The 21,042-nt window shown below is 42.0% G+C and overlaps 1 protein-coding gene across 1 annotated transcript in view; it reads left to right on the top strand.

The window, feature by feature from the left end:
• Window positions 1–21,042, top strand: part of PGM2 (phosphoglucomutase 2) — an 819,165-nt gene that overhangs the window by 560,263 nt on the left and 237,860 nt on the right. Inside the window, exon 11 of the mRNA XM_044062144.1 lies at window positions 18,792–18,921. Coding sequence (XP_043918079.1) covers window positions 18,792–18,921 — 130 coding nt within the window. The remainder of the gene's footprint in view (window positions 1–18,791; window positions 18,922–21,042) is intronic.

Here is a 21,042-nt window from a genome sequence, read left to right as displayed (position 1 = left end):
AACTACTACTGCCTGGGCCAGAAGGTCATCACAAAGATCTTTGGAGAGTCTTTGTGAATCCTCAGAATTACCCTGTATATTACTGAAAAAGGTGGAAAAGCATGCAGGAACATTCTTATCCAGAGAAAAGAAAAAAAAAAAAAACATCTGTCTTCCAGGCCTTCTTCCAAGGAGTCCTGGAGCAAAACCCTGGTAATGGTTTGTTTTGAATAGAGACAAGAGAGAAACCCCACAAAGGGATCAAATCTTTTTTAGGCCCTTTGATTCAGTTTCCATTAGTAAGGATCTGTCCTGCTCCTGCTCAGCTTGTCTGAGACACAATTGTGCTGTGATGGAATATAAGATGTCTGTAGAGTGTGACTCTGTGGAAACACTATATTCAAGGCTACCATGGCTAGTCTGCAGAGAGGGTATAGTCTGGCTCCCCCTTGCTTGTTTATAATCCACATCACTGTGATGTCATCTGTAAACATCTGTAGCAATTGTCTAATATTCACAAACAACCTTTTAATCCTTAAAGAAACAAACACAATATGTGAAACATGTACGTGCACAATTTTCTTGGTGGCAAAAATCTTGCATACAAACAAGGCTGTCAAGAACACATGCACTACATCCACTACACAGTGTCCACAGACACAGATATGCTACGGCAATAAAAAAGCAATCTCTACAATCATCCAAGACTTCCTAAGTTTGCAAATGGGAATGTCTGTCCTCAGCAATCTGTAACCATACACCAAAAGCAACACCAAGCACCATACATAAGCCTTCACCCTCCAATTGAACCCCAGAGACACAGCCCATAAGGGAAGCAAACAGTTTACCAAGGTATCTTGTCAAAGGGGATTCCATATAAGATAACTGCCCCACTCACAAAACTGGACAATGAGAAAATTGTGATGAGTTGCTTATCTGGAACCAGGGTCCACCAAGTTACACATGCACTCTTGTCACTGAACCACGGGTACCAATATGATTCTTTCATAGTACATGCCAGCAGAAATTACCTAAGATGTACCTGTCTGGGCTACATGAAGAAAGAAACATTATGGACATCCCTGAATGTGTCTCACACTGGTATGTGCCCTGAGCAGCATTCTACTTTTACAGGGATAAAGCCATAGTATGAACCAAAAATGATTGCCTTTAACAACTGACTTAGTTTCTGGAGTCAGTCCGGGGGAATTTGATATGTTAGCCTGGGAGGACATGGCCAAGAGGCCGCACTGGTTTGTCAAAGATGGTCTGCCCCTGCCCCCCGGGCCTCCTATATTTGGTTAAAACTTTATCCACACACACACCCCCCCTTAGAGTGTTATTTAGGAAATGCTAAAGTTACAAACCTACTGATACGGCAAATAAAATCCGAAGGAACTTAAAAGGTGTTGCTCCTCAGTGCTAAGAACCTTAACAAGAAACATCACAGCCTACAAGCTCTGTGGAGAATGCAGACATTTGTGCCATTACAGAGACATGGCCTAAAGCCACAGAATGTTCTCTGTCGGTGCAAAGATATAGTGCCATCCACACATTCAGACTGTCAGCCACAACAGACAGGGACAAAGGTGGAGGTGTCTCGATCTACATTAGTAGCAAGTATTCCTCAATGTTGGTTAAACAGGATGATGGCCTGGAGTTCATCCACAAGCAGATAACCTTAGATAGTCCCAGACCTGATAAACATTTATGTCACAAGAATCCCACAGCTCTTATATAGACCTACAGGAGGCACTCTAAAGCCAACCAAACACTTTATTCATGGGAGACTTTACCTGCCCCTCTATAGGCTGGGAAATGTACACTGACTCCAAACTGCAGGCACATTTCCTGGACTTTATTAATGATCAGTGTGCCCACCTCACAGCAAGAGGTTCTCCGGTGTGATTCTCAGCTGGGGTGCCTTCTGTGCGGAGTCTGCATGTCCTCCCTGTGGTTGCGTGGGTTTCCTCTGGGTGCTTCGGTTTCCTCCCACATCCCAAAGACATGCAGTAGGTGGATTGGACACTCTAAATTGGCCCTTGGTGTGAGTGTGTGCGTGTGTGTGCCTTCTGTGAAAGGCTGGGCGCCGGGCTGGCAACTCGACACTGTAAAACTCTACTGCCAATCATGAGCAGACAGATGATCTGCTGTGGTGACCCCTAACCGGGAAAAAGCCGAAAGAAGGAGAAGATTAATGATCAGTGTGCACTTCAACCAGAGGTTCAAACATACCGGACCTAATTCTAAGTAATGTGAGAGAGTGAGGCACTCCCCATCTCACAGCTTCATTGGTGAGGTCAGATCACAAAGCTGCCTCATTCAAAATAAAAATCAACCTAGAAAACACAGCAAAAACTGCTACAGTTCAAAACTATTCAAAAGCAAACTACATCCTATTAAGTGACAAGTTTGTCAGAATTCAGTGCCCTGCCTAACCCAGGATACACAACAGCCTATGCAGAATTATTCACAAAAAAACTTTGTACAAACATGCAAATGACTGTGTAAAGGTTGCTGTACCTACTAGAAGTAACCCCAAAACAAACAGCTCTGGTGGAATACAAATCTTAACAGGGTGTATAACAAAAGAAAAAACAGTCATGCCCAGAGTTAGAAAAAGCACCTCTCACAATGACAGCAGCTTTCTAATTAAAGTAAACAGGAAACTCAGAGGACTAATAATTAAATCTAGCAAAACCAGTTGTGAGGTCAAGATAGCTTCCCAGGTTAAAGACACCACAAGGCCTCTTGCTGATATGTCTGAAACCTGAAAGATAACATGCAACAGTGTGTAAAACTGATAGTGAATGGTACCACTTTCAGTGAGCAGAACAAAATAGTGAATCTGCTGGCCAACAAATTCATCTGAAGCATTAGCCCCCCACTCCACCTCTGCCAGCGTAACCTCTCCCCAGCTATCATCATGCAGCAGGTCATACTGGCACTCACTAAGGTTAAAACAAAGCCTCAGTGGGGCCCGACAATATCCCAGGTTGCCCACTAAATCATCTGAATATCAGGATCATTTGAGTCACTTTTCAAATACAGCTTCAAGAGAGGCTAAATACAAAGAGAATGAAAGATGGCAATGGTTATCTCCCTTCACAAGGGTAGACCATCAAGCAACCCCATAAAAAACAGACACATTAGTTTGGCTAGTCTAATATGCAAAGCCATGGAATGAATCATCGTGGAAATGATCCAAAAAGACATTGGCAACCTACAAACACTGGAGCCATCCCATTTAGGTATTGTCAAAAGAAAGTCACACATACCTGGTAGACTCCTTTGAGAAGGTAATCAAGGCAATGGATGCAGGGAGAACAGTGCATACTGCCTACCTAGACCTGGCTAAGGCATTCGATACAACACTGCATTCAAGTCTTGTGGACAAGCTCACTGCATTGGGCATAAATCCCTACACAACTCACTGAATTGCCAGTTAGCTCATATAAAGGACCCAAGAAGTCAGGATTGGTGAGATCACCTCCACCAAGAGGCAGGTCACCAGTGGAGTACCACAGGGCTCCATGTTGGGCCCACTCTTGTTTGGCATCTACTTCCAAGGTCAAGGCTAATGTCAAGAGGCTGTGGCTCACAAATTTCACAGATGACTAGAATTGGGAGCCATCATAAATTCCCCTGTGACACTAACATCCTGCAAGAAGGTGCAACACAGACAAATAACTGGTGCCAAAGGCATGGATTAAAACTCAGTGCAAAGAAGTGCATTATGGTGTCTTTTGTGAAAATGTCTACACAGGCAATTACACTACTGATAAAACACTTCTAAGAGCTCACCCAGTAATTAGAGATCTGGGAACATGTGTAGACAGAAATTTGGCCTTTGACCAACACATAGCCAAGGTTGTAAGAAAATCATTCTATGTCACCCAACTTACAAGTAGGGATTTGGCATCCAGGTTCAAGAAAGTTATAGTATCATGCTACTTGTCCCTTATCAGAACCATCACTGATCAGGCATATGCAACAGTTAGAATGCCCGCACAGGTTCCCCACCAAGAGACTCCTTGGATATACAGATTACCTTAGAGCAATGCTGATGATGACTATATTTGGGATCCTACCAGTTTTTCAGAGGTGATCTTGGCATACAAAGCATCCTTAGATGCAGCCCTGATGTAGCTTTTGCACATCTGGAAAAATGTCAGCACCAGAAACATTAAATCCAGAGATATGAACTTTGCTTGCCATATAAATAGAACATTTTGGTGAGACAGATAAGTGACTCATAGGTCCCCATGTTGTGGAATAGTCTCCCCATTGATGCGAAACAGAGCCCATCCCCAACCCATTTCAAACATAACCTTGGTCATTGGAGGAGAAATCGCAAATTCATCCCTGGGCTAGCCCCCATGTCTCTTATAGACAGACACTAACAGTAAACATTCCATAACTAACATAATCCACTCACATAACTTTTTAACAAAATCCTAACAAATTCACCCCCCATTAAAAAGTTTATGTTACCAGGGGACATATTTGGATTGGGTTGCATGGTTAGGCTTCTACACATAACTTTTTAGCAAAATCCTAACAAATGTACCCCCATTAAAAAGCATATGTTACCAGGGGATGCATTTGGATTGGGTTGCATGGCTAGGCTTCTAAAGGCCCCGGTGGCAATTATAGCCTAGTATATAAATATGAACCTATAATTTATCACATGTGGATTGTCGTTTTTTTTTTTGACACATCAGTGCACAGCCAGCCTTAGGCAAAGGCCAACTAGGCATCCGCCTAGGGCACTGCTGTAGCAGGAGCACTTTTCCAGTAATCTGGATTGTGCAGGTATGTCAGGATGGGGTCACCAAGTGGTGTGAGGGGGCACTGTGGAGCAAGGGCACCCACAGGCAGGTGCAAGGGGGTGCACTTGCACCCCCCTGGAATCGGCTGGCCGAGAAATTAATTTTAATTTAATTTAAAAAAAAAGTTTTTTTTTTTTTTGTTTTTTTTTTAAAGAAAGGGCATTCCTGTTTAAGAATGCCCTTTGCATTCTGTTTTAGGCGCCAGAACCATAGGGCGAGGAGGAGGGAAGCACCCTCCCACTTTTACAGCTGCAAGACCTGACTCAATGTGCTGCACGCTATGTAATTTAAATCACAAAAGTGCGCGGGGAAAAAAACGATCGCATCAATTCCTGGTAGTGGTAGCCAGTGCTCTCACTCATTGGGATTTTTGCCAAGATCTTGGAATTTTGGGGACTGATTTGGGGATTTTGCCAAGCAATCTTGGAATTTTTACTTGCTGATGCTGACAGACAGGTAAAATAGTGTTAAAAATGTCATAGAGATGATCCTGTAGGTTGTGATGACTCGCTATTTTTTTTTTGGGCATTGTGTGTTTCTTGACCAACTACTGGGAAACCAATACAGGTTTGGAACTGTATTCCCCTTCATGTTTTACAGATGGAGTACTTTTCCTCTAAAACTTTAGTGTGGTGGTTGTCATCTTGGGAGAACTTAGCCAGAGGCTGGGTGGGGAAGTCACTGAGCATATGTGACCAATCCACGAGGCATTATTTCATTATGGAGAAAACACTATTCTGTAGTCATAGACAGGTGTGTTTTGTTTGGTGCTCATACATTTATGGTGGTGAAAGGCAGCCGAGAAACTGTGTTTTATTGCTGGCTTCATCATTCAGCACCCCACCTCCTGCCTGCAGGTGTGGTGTACTTACCATTTAGGGAACAGAATCGAACATTTTGGTTGAAGTGTAATATGGACCATCTCGTGGGCTCACACCAAAATATGTTCTAATTTAAAATGCTTTAATTGCAGGTAAAACTTTTCTTGGACCATTCATGTATTTTCTGTTACAGATATTTACTTATTTATTTTATTATTTGTTGATGGCGTAGTGCTCAACGAATTAGGGGGCAGTCATTGACACATTTAAACCATTAGCACTAATAACTTGAGAATGCTGAGAAAATAAGAGAATGTGAATTAATACACAATTTCTGAAGAAAAAGATGCAAATTTGATTAAAGTCCAGTATAGTAATTACTCATATCTAGTGCAAAGTCTCACATTTCCATAAAAGCCCCACTGTGGGCATTTGACTAGGTAATCTCCTGATTTCTGTTGTTTTAACTTGCTTAACTCCCAAGTTCACCATGCACTCTGTGCCGGATGTCATTACTAGTCAGGAGCTAACTAACGCAATGTATGTTACAGGAAGTGTGTGCCTGTCCAGATTTTCAGAGATTGTCCATATTTTTCCCTCATATGTTTGTCTGTTTCTCATAATTGTGGTTTTCTGACAAATCATTGAAGACCAAAGTCAGAAAATGACAAACATTTGAGTTTCAGACTTCACATCCGTCAGAAAATTCATGTTAATGTAAATCCTGTTATTCTATCTGTAGATCAGTAAATGAGTGTGTATATTGATCCTAGTCAGTCACTGTAGTTAGCACATGCATCTGTATTCATCATAGGACTGTGCCAAAATGCCTACATTTCTCTGTTTTGTGCTTAGATTGCTTTTAACTGTTGGTATTTCATACATTAGATATTTTTGTAGATATTTAGATGTTTTGATCTGTTGCCATGCACCCATATATATGTCGACTGATTTCTATCTCACATCTTGCTATTTTTTATGTGGATTTTTCTCACATTGATTCCTTAATTGTGCACATGCCAAAAATAAATATTTCATTTCTACAAAGGGAAAGGTGGGCTCCTGATTAAAAGTCATTGATGAGGTCTGCACCTGTCATCTGGGTTTGAATAACTGCACAAATATATATTTGTCCCGTGTGTCATCAAGAAGGTACTTTGTCAGAAGCAGGTGCAGATTCTAGCAATGTTCTGAGTTCATGACAACAATATTTATAATCCGTTCCTATTTATTTTAGGCTTTGTCCAGCTTTCTTGCACTAAGAGGTTGAGGTATGTGTGAGAGAGAGAGTGAAATGCCCTAGTTAGAGTTAGCAGGTGGATTTTATTTTCAAGTGCATTTTCAAGGAATTGTGAGCTTCAAGGGAAGAGAAATTTACTGCTGCTTATGCTAAGCTTACTTAAAATGTGCAACTGTTTTGTTTAGCAAATGGTATCACTATTGTGGTATAGAATTTTTAAAGCAGCACAGCAGGTAGCATACTTGCATCTTGATACAGAAGGCTATAGGATGTCCTTCGTGGTTCACTGTTGCAGTCATGACTGTAGGGTTCTTCCTGCCAGCAGCAGCCCCCGATCGGCCAGAATCCCAAAGTCTGGATCGGGCGTCAGCTGAGGTCACTTTTATCCTGACCTCAATGCGCCAGAAGGTATAAAGACCTCAGCTGACATCATTTCCCCAGTCTTTCTTGCTGCGCGGTGCCCTTTGCAGTTCACTGATGCCGGTCGGCCTATTCCTGTTTGTTTTTGGATTTAATCCCAGGATTTTCGTTTTATAAAGATAAGTACCCCATTGGGGAGGTCTTTTTCTTGCTCCACTCAGATGTCAGAAAAAGTTAATTGTATTTCTTGTGGGAAGCAAATACCTCATATGGATTTTCACTCTTACTGTATTCCCTGCCTGGGTCCTGACCACGACGTTGCTAATTGTGCGTTTTGTGCTAGATTTAATCGGTGTACTATTAGGCGTAGATATAACTTTGCCTTTTACTATTTTGGGAAAAGGTTTAATTATAACATGTCTTTGGATTCTTTTCCAGCTTCTGGAGTGTGTAATAGGCACAAGGATGCAGACAGGCCTCCGAGGTCCACAGCAAAGGATGTTACTCAGTTATTGCCAGTTGCTGGTTCGATGGTCGTCAGTGAGGTGCCTTTGCAGCCCCTGTCGTCCACCTCTTTTGAACCAATTGCCTGTACCAACTCCGGTGTGGAGCTGATGGGGTCTTCAGAATTGCCAGGGATTGGACCTTCGGATACTGCTCCCTCAGTTGGGTCCGGAGCCGGTAGGCAGGTACCGGCTTCTGAGGGAGTTCTCTGGCCTTCGCAGCTTCCTGTAAATGTGGATTCAGTTTTACATTCAAAGACAAAGTCTAAGGCTCTAGCTAAAGTGAAATGGCAAGCACAGGAACCTTTTGATCAGGGTCCTAGGCCTCAGAGGCAGATGCTTAGGATGGCTGAAGATCTTTTGACTATGATCAGAGGTTCACATCCCCCTCCTGACAAGAAGCCTAGATTACAGTCCGATTATGATTCTTCAGACCAAATTTCTGTTTCTTCTGCTTCTTCCCTTGAGCAGGATTATTCTTTTCCTCCTTATGAGGATTCTGATGCTGAAGATTCCTTTCCTTCAGCCTCTCCTTCTGAGGATTATTCTTTTGGTGAAAATTTACATGATATGAGGGTGCATTTTCACTGGGAAGGGCAGGATTTCTCTGAATCCAATAAAAGGCTTAGGGATTTTCTTCTTCTCCCACAGCATAGGCCTCTGGCTATTCCCCCTGTATTGGACATTGTTGATGATGTTTTTCCGGAAGCTTCTCTCTCTGATTCTTTTCCCCCCCGACCCGGCCAAACCGGATAGGTATTATAGGGTTCCAGATTCTCACACGTTTCTTTTTAAGAATCTTTCGCCTGATCCGGAAACAATTTCTCAGGGTCCTAAGGGTGTTAAAGCGGCCTCTGCTAAAAATCCTATTCCCTTTGACCGAGAGTCCAGAGCTTTGGAGAGATGGGGTAAAAAAGTTTATACTTCTGCTACATTGTCTATTAGGGCTTTGAACTGTCAATTTCATATGCTGACGTATCAGCAATACCTTTTGTCTGTATTTAAACAAAAGATGTCAGCTGTGTCTATTGGTGCGGATAATCAGGAGTTACAGGATTTATTGTATGTTATTGAACAGGTGGGTAAACATACCCTGCATTGTGGTTTTGATTCTTTGGAAGCTTCTTGTAGGGCTGCAACAACTGGCGCTGTTATTAGAAAACATGCTTGGTTAAAGGAACAAAGCTTGCCGGATCAGGTTAAAGCCAAACTTTTGAATGCCCCTTTGCAGCACGATGTTCTGTTTGGGTCCAAAGCTGAAGAGGTATTGAAGAAAATGGAGGACAAAGCCAAATCTATGCAGACAGTTAAGGATTTTCTACAGATGCAACCTCCTAGATTTAGCAGACACTGGCCAGCTAAACCTTGGTCCTTTCTGGCCTCGGACAGGTCTCGGAGAGGCAGATTCAGGCGTTCCAGAGGTAGAGGAAAGGCACAGTACCATTTTAGGAATAGGCAGTGGAGTGCCCCCTCTCCCAAGGGAGGTGAAGATAAGTCTCAACCCTACCGAAAACAGTCTTTATGACTCTCCCTTTCTGGTTCCAGGGGCTCCTCTCCTGGAAGCACCTTTGGTAGGAAGGATTGAGGGCCATAGAATTGGTACCACATTTAGAAATAGGGCAAGGTTTTTATTCCAGACTTTTCCTGGTTCCCAGGAAGGAAAATTTGTGGAGGCCAATCCTGGACCTTTCAGTACTAAACACCTTCCTAAATTTCCCAAAATTCAAGATGCTCACTCTGCAGCAACTGCTGCCTATGTTGGGCAAGAATGCTTGGATGGTGACTTTGGACTTAAAAGAAGCTTACCTGCATATTCCTATAAGGCAAGAGTGCAGTAGGTATCTGCGTTTTAAAGCGGGCTCTAAGCATTACCAGTTCTCTGTGCTGCCCTTTGGCTTATCTACTGCGCCCAGGGTCTTTACAAAGTGCCTGGCACCAGTAATGGTGTTTTGCAGACAGAAGGGGATTCAAATATACCCTTATCTGGATGACTGTCTTATTCAGGCGGACGACAAAGACACTCTACTTCGGCATCTAGCTTTTGTGCAACATCTTCTTCAGTACCTCGGTTTCACACTGAATCTAAAGAAATCAAATCTGGTACCCACGCAGCGGATTACTTTCCTGGGTGCTCTTCTGAATACTTCAACCCAGATGGCTTCCTTGACACCGGTCAAAAAAGTGCAACTGGCTTCTTCTTTCCGACACCTGGCTTCAATGAAACAGCTGACTGCAAGAAAAATTCTGCAGGCTTTGGGTTACATGGCGTCCTGCATTCTGCTAATACCATATGCAAGGCTGCATATGAGGAAACTGCAGTGGTACCTCAAGAGTATATGGCCTCAGCATTACCACAGTTTGGAAACAGTGATCACGATTTTGCTTTGTCTCCAGCAAGAATTTCTTTGGTGGGCCGAAGCCTGTCTACAGAACAAGGGGAAGCCTTTTTTGTCCTCCACCGACCAACCAGGTTCTGACAACGGATGCTTCAGATTATGCCTGGGGAGCCCACATGCACGGGAGATGTCTTCAGGGTGTTTGGACAAAGAAGCAAACACACCTGCACATAAATTTGAAGGAGATGCTAGCTGTACAGAATGCCCTGATTGCCTTCAGGGACCTTCTTCTACCAGGACAATTGTTGATACAGACAGACAACACTACAGTGATGTGGTACATAAACAGGCAGGGGGGCTCTCACTCTTACCCCCTGTGCAGGTTAGCCATGGCTCTGTGGTACACTGCACTGACCTACAGTGTCGACTTACAAGCGCAATTCCTGCCAGGGAAAGACAACACTCTGGCAGACACATTGAGCAGGCACATTTCGGGTCCACACGAATAGATGTTGGATGTTCGTATATTCTTGATGATTATAAAGGCTTGGGGATGTCCTGACATAGATCTCTTTGCATCCCCTCAGAATCATCTTCCAACATTCTGCACCAGGACCTACCACAAACTAGCATGGAAAGTGGATGCCCTCTCATTCAGTTGGAAACACCTCTCAGTATATGCTTTTCCTCCTTTTCCTCTTCTACCTCGGGTACTTCTGAAGATAAAACAGGACAGACCGCAAAGGATTTTACTGGCTCCCAATTGGCCTCGGCAATTCTGGTATTCCACTCTGATGAACTTGGTTCAGGAGTCTCCCTGGATTCTGCCTCAAATCCCTCATCTACTGTCTCAACGGGACGGCTGGATACTGCACAGTCATGTCAAAACTCTGAATCTAGCTGCCTGGTGGATCCAGGGTCTGTAAACACCTCTGCCCTTTCCAAATAGGTATTGGATGCAATCCTTGAAGCTAGATGGCCCAGCACTAGAAAATCTTATGCAGGTAAATGGAAAAGATTTTGCTCCTGGAGTCAAGTCCAGGGTGGTGATTCTGCTGTTCCGAACATTCCTCTGATTTTACAGTATCTGACAGAGTTGTTACATACGGGCCTATCTTTTTCGTCTGTTAAGCTTCACGCTTCTGCTGTTTCTGCACATTATGATACGGATCCTCCATTTTTTTTCTCATCCATTACTTAAACAATTTCTTAGGGGTTAAGAATATTCGGCCCCCTAGGAGGGCTCCTGTTCCCACTTGGGATCTTAACTATGTTTTGGAGAAATTAACCTCGTCTCCTTTTGAACCTGCAGCTTCCACGGATTTGAAATTTTTGTCTTGGAAAATTGCTTTTCTTTTAGCTCTTACCTCTGCTAGAAGAATTTCAGAATTGCAAGCACTCATGGCTGTGGAACCCTTCCTTATTTTTCATCAGGACAGGGTATCTCTACGGACCAATCCCACCTTTATGCCCAAGGTGGTTTGAGCAGTGGCCTTGAATCAGTCTATTCATTTGCCTACCTTTTTTCCTAATCCTCAAAGTGAGGAAGAAAGTCTTTTGCACTCTTTAGACATGCACAGGCAGCTTCGTTTATACCTGGACAGGACCAAGATTTTCCGGAAATCTGATCAATTGTTTGTCGCTTATGCTCCTACTGTTCAAGGGAAAGCAATCACTAAGCAAACTATTTCCAAGTGGATTGCCCATTGCATCAAGTTCTATTACTGTTGTCATGGCAATCCAGTTCCTGTAAATGTTAGGACTCATTCTACCCGGGCTACTGCTACTTCAGCAGCTTTTCTTTGTGGGGTTCCTACCAAGGATATTTTGGAGGCTGCTACTTGGAGTTCTGTACATACTTTTTCTAAGCATTACAACCTCCCTCTCTATTCTAAATCCAGGGCCGGCTTTGCTTCTGCAATTTTGCAAGGTTTTGTGACCGCTCCCTCTGTTTCTCCTCCAGCCACCCTTTCTTAGCTTTGGGACTCAATCCTACAGTCATGACTGCAACAGTGAACCATGAAGGACATAGTACAGTTGTGTACTCTTACCATAAATGTAGATGTTCTAGTGTGTTCACTGTTGCAGTCTGGGTTACCCTCCCTCCTGCCCCCTCTTTTGTTTTATCTTTGAGTATTATCTGTTATGAGGTATTTTGGCTGATGAGGTTTTGGGCATGGTTTCTTTTTTAGCCTTTTCCTTTTGGGCACCTGACATCTGGGGCAAGAAAAACTGGGGAAATGGCGTCAGCTGAGGTCTTTAAACCTTCTGGCGCATTGACGTCAGGATAAAAGCGACCTCAGCTGACGCCCTATCCAGACTTTGGGACTCAGGCCGATCGGGGGCTGCTGCTGGCAGGAAGAACCCTACAGTCATGACTGCAACAGTGAACACACTCCAACATCTACATTTATGGTAAGAGTACACAACTGTACTTTCTACTCCCACAACATGTAGATTTGTATTTTAAGGAGGTGGAGTGCTACAGTCCTGAGTATGTCCTCCTTTGGATGAGGTGCCTAATAACTATGAACTTGTTTTTCAGTTTGCCACCCATTCCCTATTGCAATATACCAGCTTACCATTTTTTTTAATATAACGTAGGCAATTTATTCTTCAAGGGCAGCAGGCATTGAATTTGTAGATTAAACACTGAAATATAAAGTTGTTTTCTAACAACAACCTCTTAACTGGATTCAGATCTCTTTAATGTGGAATTATTCAGATGACTTTTACTTCTGCAAAGATTCTGCATATCAATTGATATTGGTGGATTGTATGACAGAAGTTTGAGTAGAGTGGCCCTTTATGGTTGAAATGTTCTGAATTGGGCAGGTTGTCATTATTGGTTCATATGATTTGTTTCATTGTTTAAAGGAAAAATGCTCAGAACTATAAATTTAAAACACGCTCTAACAAGTGGTGCTGTATTATACAAGGGATATAATTCAATTATTATATAGTATAATTAATACAGTCAGGAAGGAGAATCAAATAACTTTTCCATGGTTCTAAAAATGTGTGCAAGGAGCCTATGATTTGGAAACAGGCCAAAGGTAAACTTACCCTGCCACTGGCCAGATGCATTTTCTTTGAATGCGGGTTTCAATGTTGTTTCAGTGAATGCGGGTTTCAAAGTTAGAGAAGTTTTAATGCTAAGTCTGTTTTCATTGTAGGACTATTGCTTTGTTTAGGTTTAGTAAATGTCTGTCAGTGTTTGTGCTATAAAAGTTGTAAATGAAATCCAAATATCTGTAATCATTGTAGAAGTAAAGCATAAAACAGTATGCACACAAAGCGATTTGAACAGTGTCTATGACAAATGGGTAGAAATAGGCAAGTAATGGACTGGAATGGCTGCGTGGGGGGGGGCTGAGTGGGCGGAGCAGCAGAGGGGGTGGGGCTGCACGGGCGGGGCTTGGGTTTGCACACCCTGCAAAAAACCTGCGGGCTCCCTTGCTGTGGAGCCTTCTTGCCTAGGGCACCAGTTGACCAAAGGCCGGTCCTGCATCAATGATCATATGCAGATATCTGACTCAGGAAGTTAAAGCTGATCAATATGTTGATTGTAATATAACTGTGCACACAACAAGAATATAGTCAACTCAGTAAACCCCCATGTCTCTTAAAATAAATACATAAAATATCTAAAGGAAAACATAGCAACTACAACAACTGTCAACAGCCAACACCCAACAGAAAAAAACACACTAGCTGGATTATGATTAGATTATATAAGAAAAAAAGAAAATAATGCAATGACTGACTCCATTCTTTTGTTTTCCTTTTTTTCCTCTTCTGTACACTTCACTCACATGATATTGCAAAAGCAGACAAAATGATACGCACAGAGGAGTATAACATTTAACTTAACTAGAGGATGGATGGATGGATAGAAGATTCATAAAAAGTGTACTAAAATAAATAAATACATACATATATATCACCTAGGAATGAAATCAGGATTGTAAAGTCGAGCCGACACAATTTGATAATGAGTGAAGCCAGTTGTATTAGCTTCCTTTCTTTCAAGTCAGTGTCTGACTAAGTGACATCTGACAGAATCTGTCACTTTAAATATTGATGGAGCCTTTCTTCGGTTATGGTCACCTTTCAGCAGACATGACACCAGGATTTTGAAATCTATATGTGCTTGTTTTTAAGCCACTTCTGTGAAGTTAGCCATAAAATAGCAGTAATGCTTTTGAGGTAACACTGTAACGTAAATTTTCATTTAAGTCTTTTAATAACTTGGCAATTAAATTGGGTATTGCAGTAGGCAGCTTGATCATTTTCACACACCCCCATTGCTTTAAGTTTGTCAATCATACTTCAGACAAAAGAAGGGACCAGTGAAAGAAGGCATGAAGATGTAAATTCTAATGCCCGTTTTTACAGCATTCCTTATTATTATTTATTTTATTTTACATTTGTTGACCGGGATAGTCCGACTGATATATGTCCATTTTCAGCAGAGGCCCAGGGAGAAAAGCTCCAAGACATTACCAAAAAATTACAAAGCGATTACATGCTAAACAATATACACATTATCGATAGTTATAAATAGCTACAAAACCTTTTGTGAAACAAAATCAAATACAAAAAACAGTTTAGGTGTTTTTTTTAGATATATATATATATATATATATATATATATATATATATATATATATATAGATATAGATATATAGGTTCCATAGGAAGTGTGTTTCTTCAGTAGATTAGTAGAGAGAAAAAACAAAGCAACAGGGAGAGGTATAATAGCCAATAGAAGTGGTCATGGACGAGGTGAATACTGTCCGTCAGGATTAGTGCAAGGGCATAACCACTGTGAATTTAGGAGGATTCTTTGTTGCTTTTTAAACAGTGGAGTGGATGAAAGGGATGTTAGTTCAGTTGGAAGTTTGTTCCAAATGTTACCAACAGAGTTAGTGAACAGGCAGTCCCCAGACTTGTTGTTGGGTTTTAAGGTAGATACTAGTACCCTATTGGCAGATCGTAGGGTTGTTAAGTTTTTGTATGGGCTAATAAGCTTACAGAGTATGGGAGTATTGGTGGGATGATGCAGAATTTTATGAATAATTGTAAGTTGCTGTATAAGAAACTGACTTTGCAATTCCAGCCAACCTAATAGTTTGAGATTCTGGCAGTGATGGGTTCTAAATGGGGATCCAGTGGCAAATCTCGCTATGTTATTATAAGAGGTTGCCAATTTATTGATATTGCTTTTGCAGAGGTTTGTATAAATTGGGGAGGCATAGAGAAGGGTGGAGAGTAGGTGAGTTTGGGCGATAGTAGACCTAGTTGAAGCTGTGAAAAAGTGTTAAGTCTATAAAGGGAACCAAGTTTTTTATTAACTGATTTAATAGGTAGGTTAATATGTGTGTCAAAGTTAAGATTATCAATTGTTACACCTAGAAGTTTGGTGGTTATGTAGGGAGCTATTTTAGTACGACTGTTGGATGTGATTGTAAAGTTAATAGTGGGGGACTTTAGGGTGGGAGTGAACAATAATAGTTTTGTTTTTTGGGGTTAAGGAGGAGACAGCGTATTAATTGCCATTCTGTCATAATTGTCATGGTACACAGTAACAGGTAGCCATAATTACATCTGCCAACTCTGCATTCTAGGCTGGTATCCCTATATTTTATAAAATGTACATTTCTGTAAACTATGCCACCTTGAATCACTTCAACTTTATTTTAACTTAACTGGAAGTTTTCTTCTGGGTCCTAGTGCTGCACTTCAGAGAAAGTAATGAAATAAGTGTACACGTCCTGATGTCATGATGTGCATATACTGAATGCACCCTCATAACAAAAGTTTGTAGTTTTAAGTTCAGAAAAAAATGAGTCTAGATAAAACTCAGAGTAATATTCTATGGTTATTACATGTGCAATCAAAGTTTAACCTCCAATGAATCTGCGGTTTCCTAGCAAACACTCATCAGGTACACCAATTACAACATATTAAGCTTAAAAAATGCACTTCCCGCACACCATAGATACATAGTAAGCAGAAGACAAAACAGCAACCACTAACTCTTTACTGGCAAGTGAAAAAAGACCACACGGTAGAAGTCACTAAAATCTTTTACCACCAGCTAAAATACCAGTTGTTGACTTGCTGTGCATTTTGGATTTCTTCATTCGTAAGCACAGAATCAATCCTCCTTACGTCTCCAGAGCTATTTCATCCAGAACTGCAGATTCCATACTGTTATTTGACAAGCTGCAGGAATTTGCAGTTTAGAGCCAATTCCAGTCACCTCGAGAAAAAAAAGTAGGAAGCCTTGTCCCTGCTGTCTGCAACAGCCATCCTTTTTCACCACAAAAAGTCACTTAAACATGTATTAGTCTAGGAATATTTGTGGAATACTAGTTAGGTGGTCCATCGGAAAAACAAAGATGCCCATGAACAAATTTAAACAGAAGTTCCTTCTCCTGAGCGAGGGTGTTCTTATGCAAATAGGAAGGCAGGATTTCATTTAGATGTTAAAAGTGGGCATGTTTAATTGTATAAAGGGCGTTTCCTGGGTCAAAAAAAGCAGAGGAGGGTGTGGTCTACTCTGCAGTGCTTGGAGAGTACATGGGCGATTTGTCGGCGAATCCATACAGCGCGAGATTGAAGTTTTAACAAAGATGAGTAGCTGTACCGCTAGCAGAACAATGGAAATCACCAAAAATGAGAAAATAAATACATCCCCTTATCTTAATGATTATCTTCAGGGGCGGTATCGATAGATAGGGGAAAAAAATACATTAGGGAGAAGAAATCATGCATATTATCCTGTAGTTGTCCTTTAAGGGCTTTGACTCACAGACACAAGTTACAGAGCTTTAATCAAAACATAAGTTCTCATGGGTCACAATCAGGGCTTTATCTGTATGTGCCACAGATTCAGAGTAGGGAAAAGCTCAAACTTGCTTCTTACATCTCTGTAGATTCATTTTTTTTGGGGGGGGGGGGTGAAGATGTTTTTTGAGAGGAGGGAGCTCTTTCTCAAGTTGCACTGCAGCCCATATGGAGAAAAAATTGGGTTGAGCAGTGGATGATTGTGGAGGTAATTGGGGGTTTATAGGGACTCTTCCAACAGTAAAGCTAGTGTTCCTGAATTTTAGCTTTGGTAAGTGAACCAAAGGTGGTGCATTATGAATATTTTGCATTTAAAATGCATGTACACATACAAACAGGTTTTACACAGACACACATACGTTTTTGTATGCATCTGTATTTATGTGGATGCAGACTAACAATGAAACACCCAGATGTCCACCGTCAAAATGTCAACCAAAAATATTAGTGTCTGTGTTGACATTCTTCTGCTCATGTGCCATGCAGTGACCTCAGTGCATACAACATTTTAAACTAATAAAAAACAAAACACCTGCAAAACCCCATGTGTGTATTCCCCCATCCCACTAATTTTATATACTAATTCCAAATTCACACAATATCAGGATTATGTAATATAAGGGTATATTTCTCAACTCCAAGAATTGTGACATCATGCATACCTGTAGACCATCTATGTAGTCAACCAAATTTTGTCAGATGTAGCCAAATGTGGATATGACAATACTAAACTCCTCCATATATGATTCTATCATGAAAGATTGAAAACACAAAAGAGAGACTCGGAAATGGTACAACAAGAAAGAGAACCACAAAATAGTGAATGAGTAATAAGAGCAAATTGTAAAACACTGAATATTTCTCTCTCACTAAAAAAAGTCTTATATCAGTAAACCCCATCTACAAAACTGAGATCAAGTGCAGTCTTGGTAGTAGTTTTAGTAATCTAATGTTGGATTAGTGTTACAGGTAGCATACAAGTAAGGTGGGCCGGGGGGTACCCTATACATTATGTTAGTAAAAAACCTTTCCCTAACAGTTTCACTAACTACAAAAGACAAAAGGACACAAAACATGAACAACACTGAATCTATCCCTTTACCTAACCCTTATTCTCGCCCTAATCCGTGAATACTTGTATGTTCACACCAACTGCTATAACACAGTCTTGCACATCTTCACAATCACTGATTTTTCATTCAGCCATTAATTTCCCTGCACACTCCTACATAACTGCACTATATAAAATCAAATTCAATCATATGTGATTCACACAAAATGTTATATTATAGACCACTGAAGCTGTGTACATATATATTATCATTTTCACAGAAGGATGAATCCAGTTGTTTTCTTAGCCGATGCACACATCCTTGAACATGCAGAAGCAGACTTATTATGAGATTGTGTGACAGTGAGTTTTAGGGTGTTTTTCTTTTTCCTCAGTGTTGTCTGACCTTGGTATGGGTATGTATAAATAGTATGAGGTGTGGGGTGTAGGGGATTTATCCCCATGCAAGAAAAGCTTTTTTACAGTATTTTATTGCTCATTCAACTGAATGTGCAGTATGTATGGAATTTAATTCATAAAGTTTGTTAAAGGAGGCTGTTTTACAGTGACAATTTGATTGCTTTGTACTCTACCTCTCTTTTTGCCTTTCACTATGTGTCTTTGCATGACCTTCAGGATGTATGATACATGAATATATGCACTTCTAATTCAGAAACGATTCTTGGATTTGTTAAAGGAAGTTGTATGACAGGCAAAGTTTAATTGACTTCTCTCTCTCTCTCTCTCTCTGTCTCATTCTGTTTTTGCGCATCATTCGGGGTGTAACTGTACTTTGTTTTTTTTTTTTCTGTAGGTTATATGTGCAGCCCTGCTGTTTTGGATAAAGATGGTGTCAGTGCTGCTGCCATCACTGCAGAGCTGGATTGCTACCTGGCAACTAAAAATTTGACTCTGTCCCAAAAACTGAAAGCAATCTACGAAGAGTGAGTATATTACTTTAAACTAGTAATTTTAAGGAAACGTGTTTATAAATCCATTTGATTAAATAGTGTAGTAGACAGATGTCCTTCAAGAATGCAACTGCAGTCCTGACATATGGGTTGTCCTGCCTCAGGCAGCCCTTCGGTCGGCCGGATTCCAAAGTCTGGGTCCGGCGTCGACTGATGTCGCCTCCTCCCCGACATCAGAGCGGCCGGGGTATAAAGGCATCCGCCGACGCCATCTTCTTCAGTCTTTCTTGCTGCACGGTGCCCGAAGCAGAAGCAGTTCGCAAGTGCCGGTCGGTCAGCTCCTGTGTTTTTAGTTACCAAAGTCATCAAAAAGCTAAGTACCCCATTGGGGAACATTTTTCTTGCCTCAGCCGATGTCAGAAAAAATTGAAAAGGTTAATAATTGTTTGTCTTGTGGTAAACAAATACCTCATAAGGACTTCCATTCTTACTGCCTTCCCTGCCTGGGCCCAGACCACGACGTCTCGGCCTGTGCTGCCTGTGCTTTAAGCGCACACTCAGGCGCCGGGCAGAATTTGCCAAAGACTTTTTTGGCGAAAATTACGCTTATATCATGCCGTCGGAACAACCGACAGCACATATTTCCAAAAAACGTAAGGACCGGGACCGACATCCTCGGCCCGCGTCGTCCACCGATACCACGCCTAAGCCTTCCGCGAGTGCATCGGTCTCTTCGGAGGTGGTAATTCAACTGCTCCAGGCCGACGACACCGCTTTACCGCGTACTTCGGTCCCGGAGGTTTCCCCGGTGCCGGTTGTTGATTTTCCTCCCGAAACCGAAGCTCAAGATTTACCTGACACCATACCAGTGGATAAAGTTACTCCTGCACGTGGGGCAGCTAGGCCTCCGGTCTCCATGTCCATCAAGGCCTACACACATGCTAAGGCTGCCAGCCAGGCTAAGGCCCATCCTCCTAAATCTTTTTCCCAGGGCCCCTCTTCTGATAAACAGATCATGACTCTAGCTGCAGATCTAATCTCTCTAATCAGAGGTTCTCAGTCGCATCCAGACAGAGGTTCTCAGCCGCCTGCAGATAAAAGGCCTAGGACTGAGCAGACAGATACCCTCTCTTCAGATGAAAACTCTAGGGATTCAGAGCACTCAGATACCCGGCCTCCAGGCCTACGAGGACTCTGATGCTGAGGAATCAATTCCTTCTGCCTCTCCTCCAGAGGATATTTCTTTCTGAGAAGTTCTCCACTCCATGAGAGAACATTTTCAGTAGCAGGGTCAGGAATTCTCTGACTCCAGGAAAAGGCTACGTACCTTCCTTAAGTTACCCCAGCACAGACCATTAGCTATTCCTCCAGTGTTGGATGTCTTGGATGATGTGTACTCAGACTCCAGTGCTTCCCCTGATTCTCTCCCTCCTGCTCCTGTCAAGCCAGACAGATATTACAGGGTTCCTGAAACGCACAAGCATCTCTTTAAGGCCCACTATGTGGATCTAGAAACTATTTCTCAGGGGCCCAAAGGAGTGGCTACTTCCTCGGCCAAAAACCCTTTGCCTGCGGACAGGGAATATAGGTCCCTGGAGAGATGGAGCAAAAAAGTTTATACCTCTTCCACCCTTGCCATGAGGTCACTTAACTGTCTTTTTCATATGTTTCAGTACCAGGACTACTTAATGGATGATTTGCAGAAAAAGTTAGCCTCTCCTGAGCCTATAGATAGAAAGGCATTGCAGGATTTGGTTCTTAACACTCAGCAGGTTAGCAATCATTTTTTTCAGTGTGGTTATGATGCATTGGAAGCTTCATGTAGGGCAGCTATGACAGGGGCCGTTATACGTAGACATGCTTGGTTGAAAGAACAGCCACTGCCAGACCATGTTAAAGTAAAGCTCCTAGATGCACCTCTGGAAAAACAGAAGCTTTTTGGTGCTAATGCACAGGATGTGTTGAAGTCTATTGAGGAAAAGGCTAAATCAGTACAGACAGTCAAGGATTTCCTCCAGGTTCAGCCACCCAGATTCAGCAGGAATTGGCCTTCAAAGAATTGGTCCTTTCCAGACACTGACAAGTTTCAAAGGGGAAAAACAGGCGTGCTCGAGGTAGAGGGCAATACCGAGGCTCCTACAGGGGCTGCCAATG

The sequence above is a fragment of the Protopterus annectens genome, chromosome 2.part1 (genome assembly GCF_019279795.1).
Source record: "Protopterus annectens isolate FY-2018-M chromosome 2.part1, PAN1.0, whole genome shotgun sequence".
In the NCBI taxonomy this organism is placed as follows: Eukaryota; Metazoa; Chordata; order Ceratodontiformes; family Protopteridae; genus Protopterus; species Protopterus annectens.
This window is presented reverse-complemented; position numbering and strand designations above follow the sequence as displayed.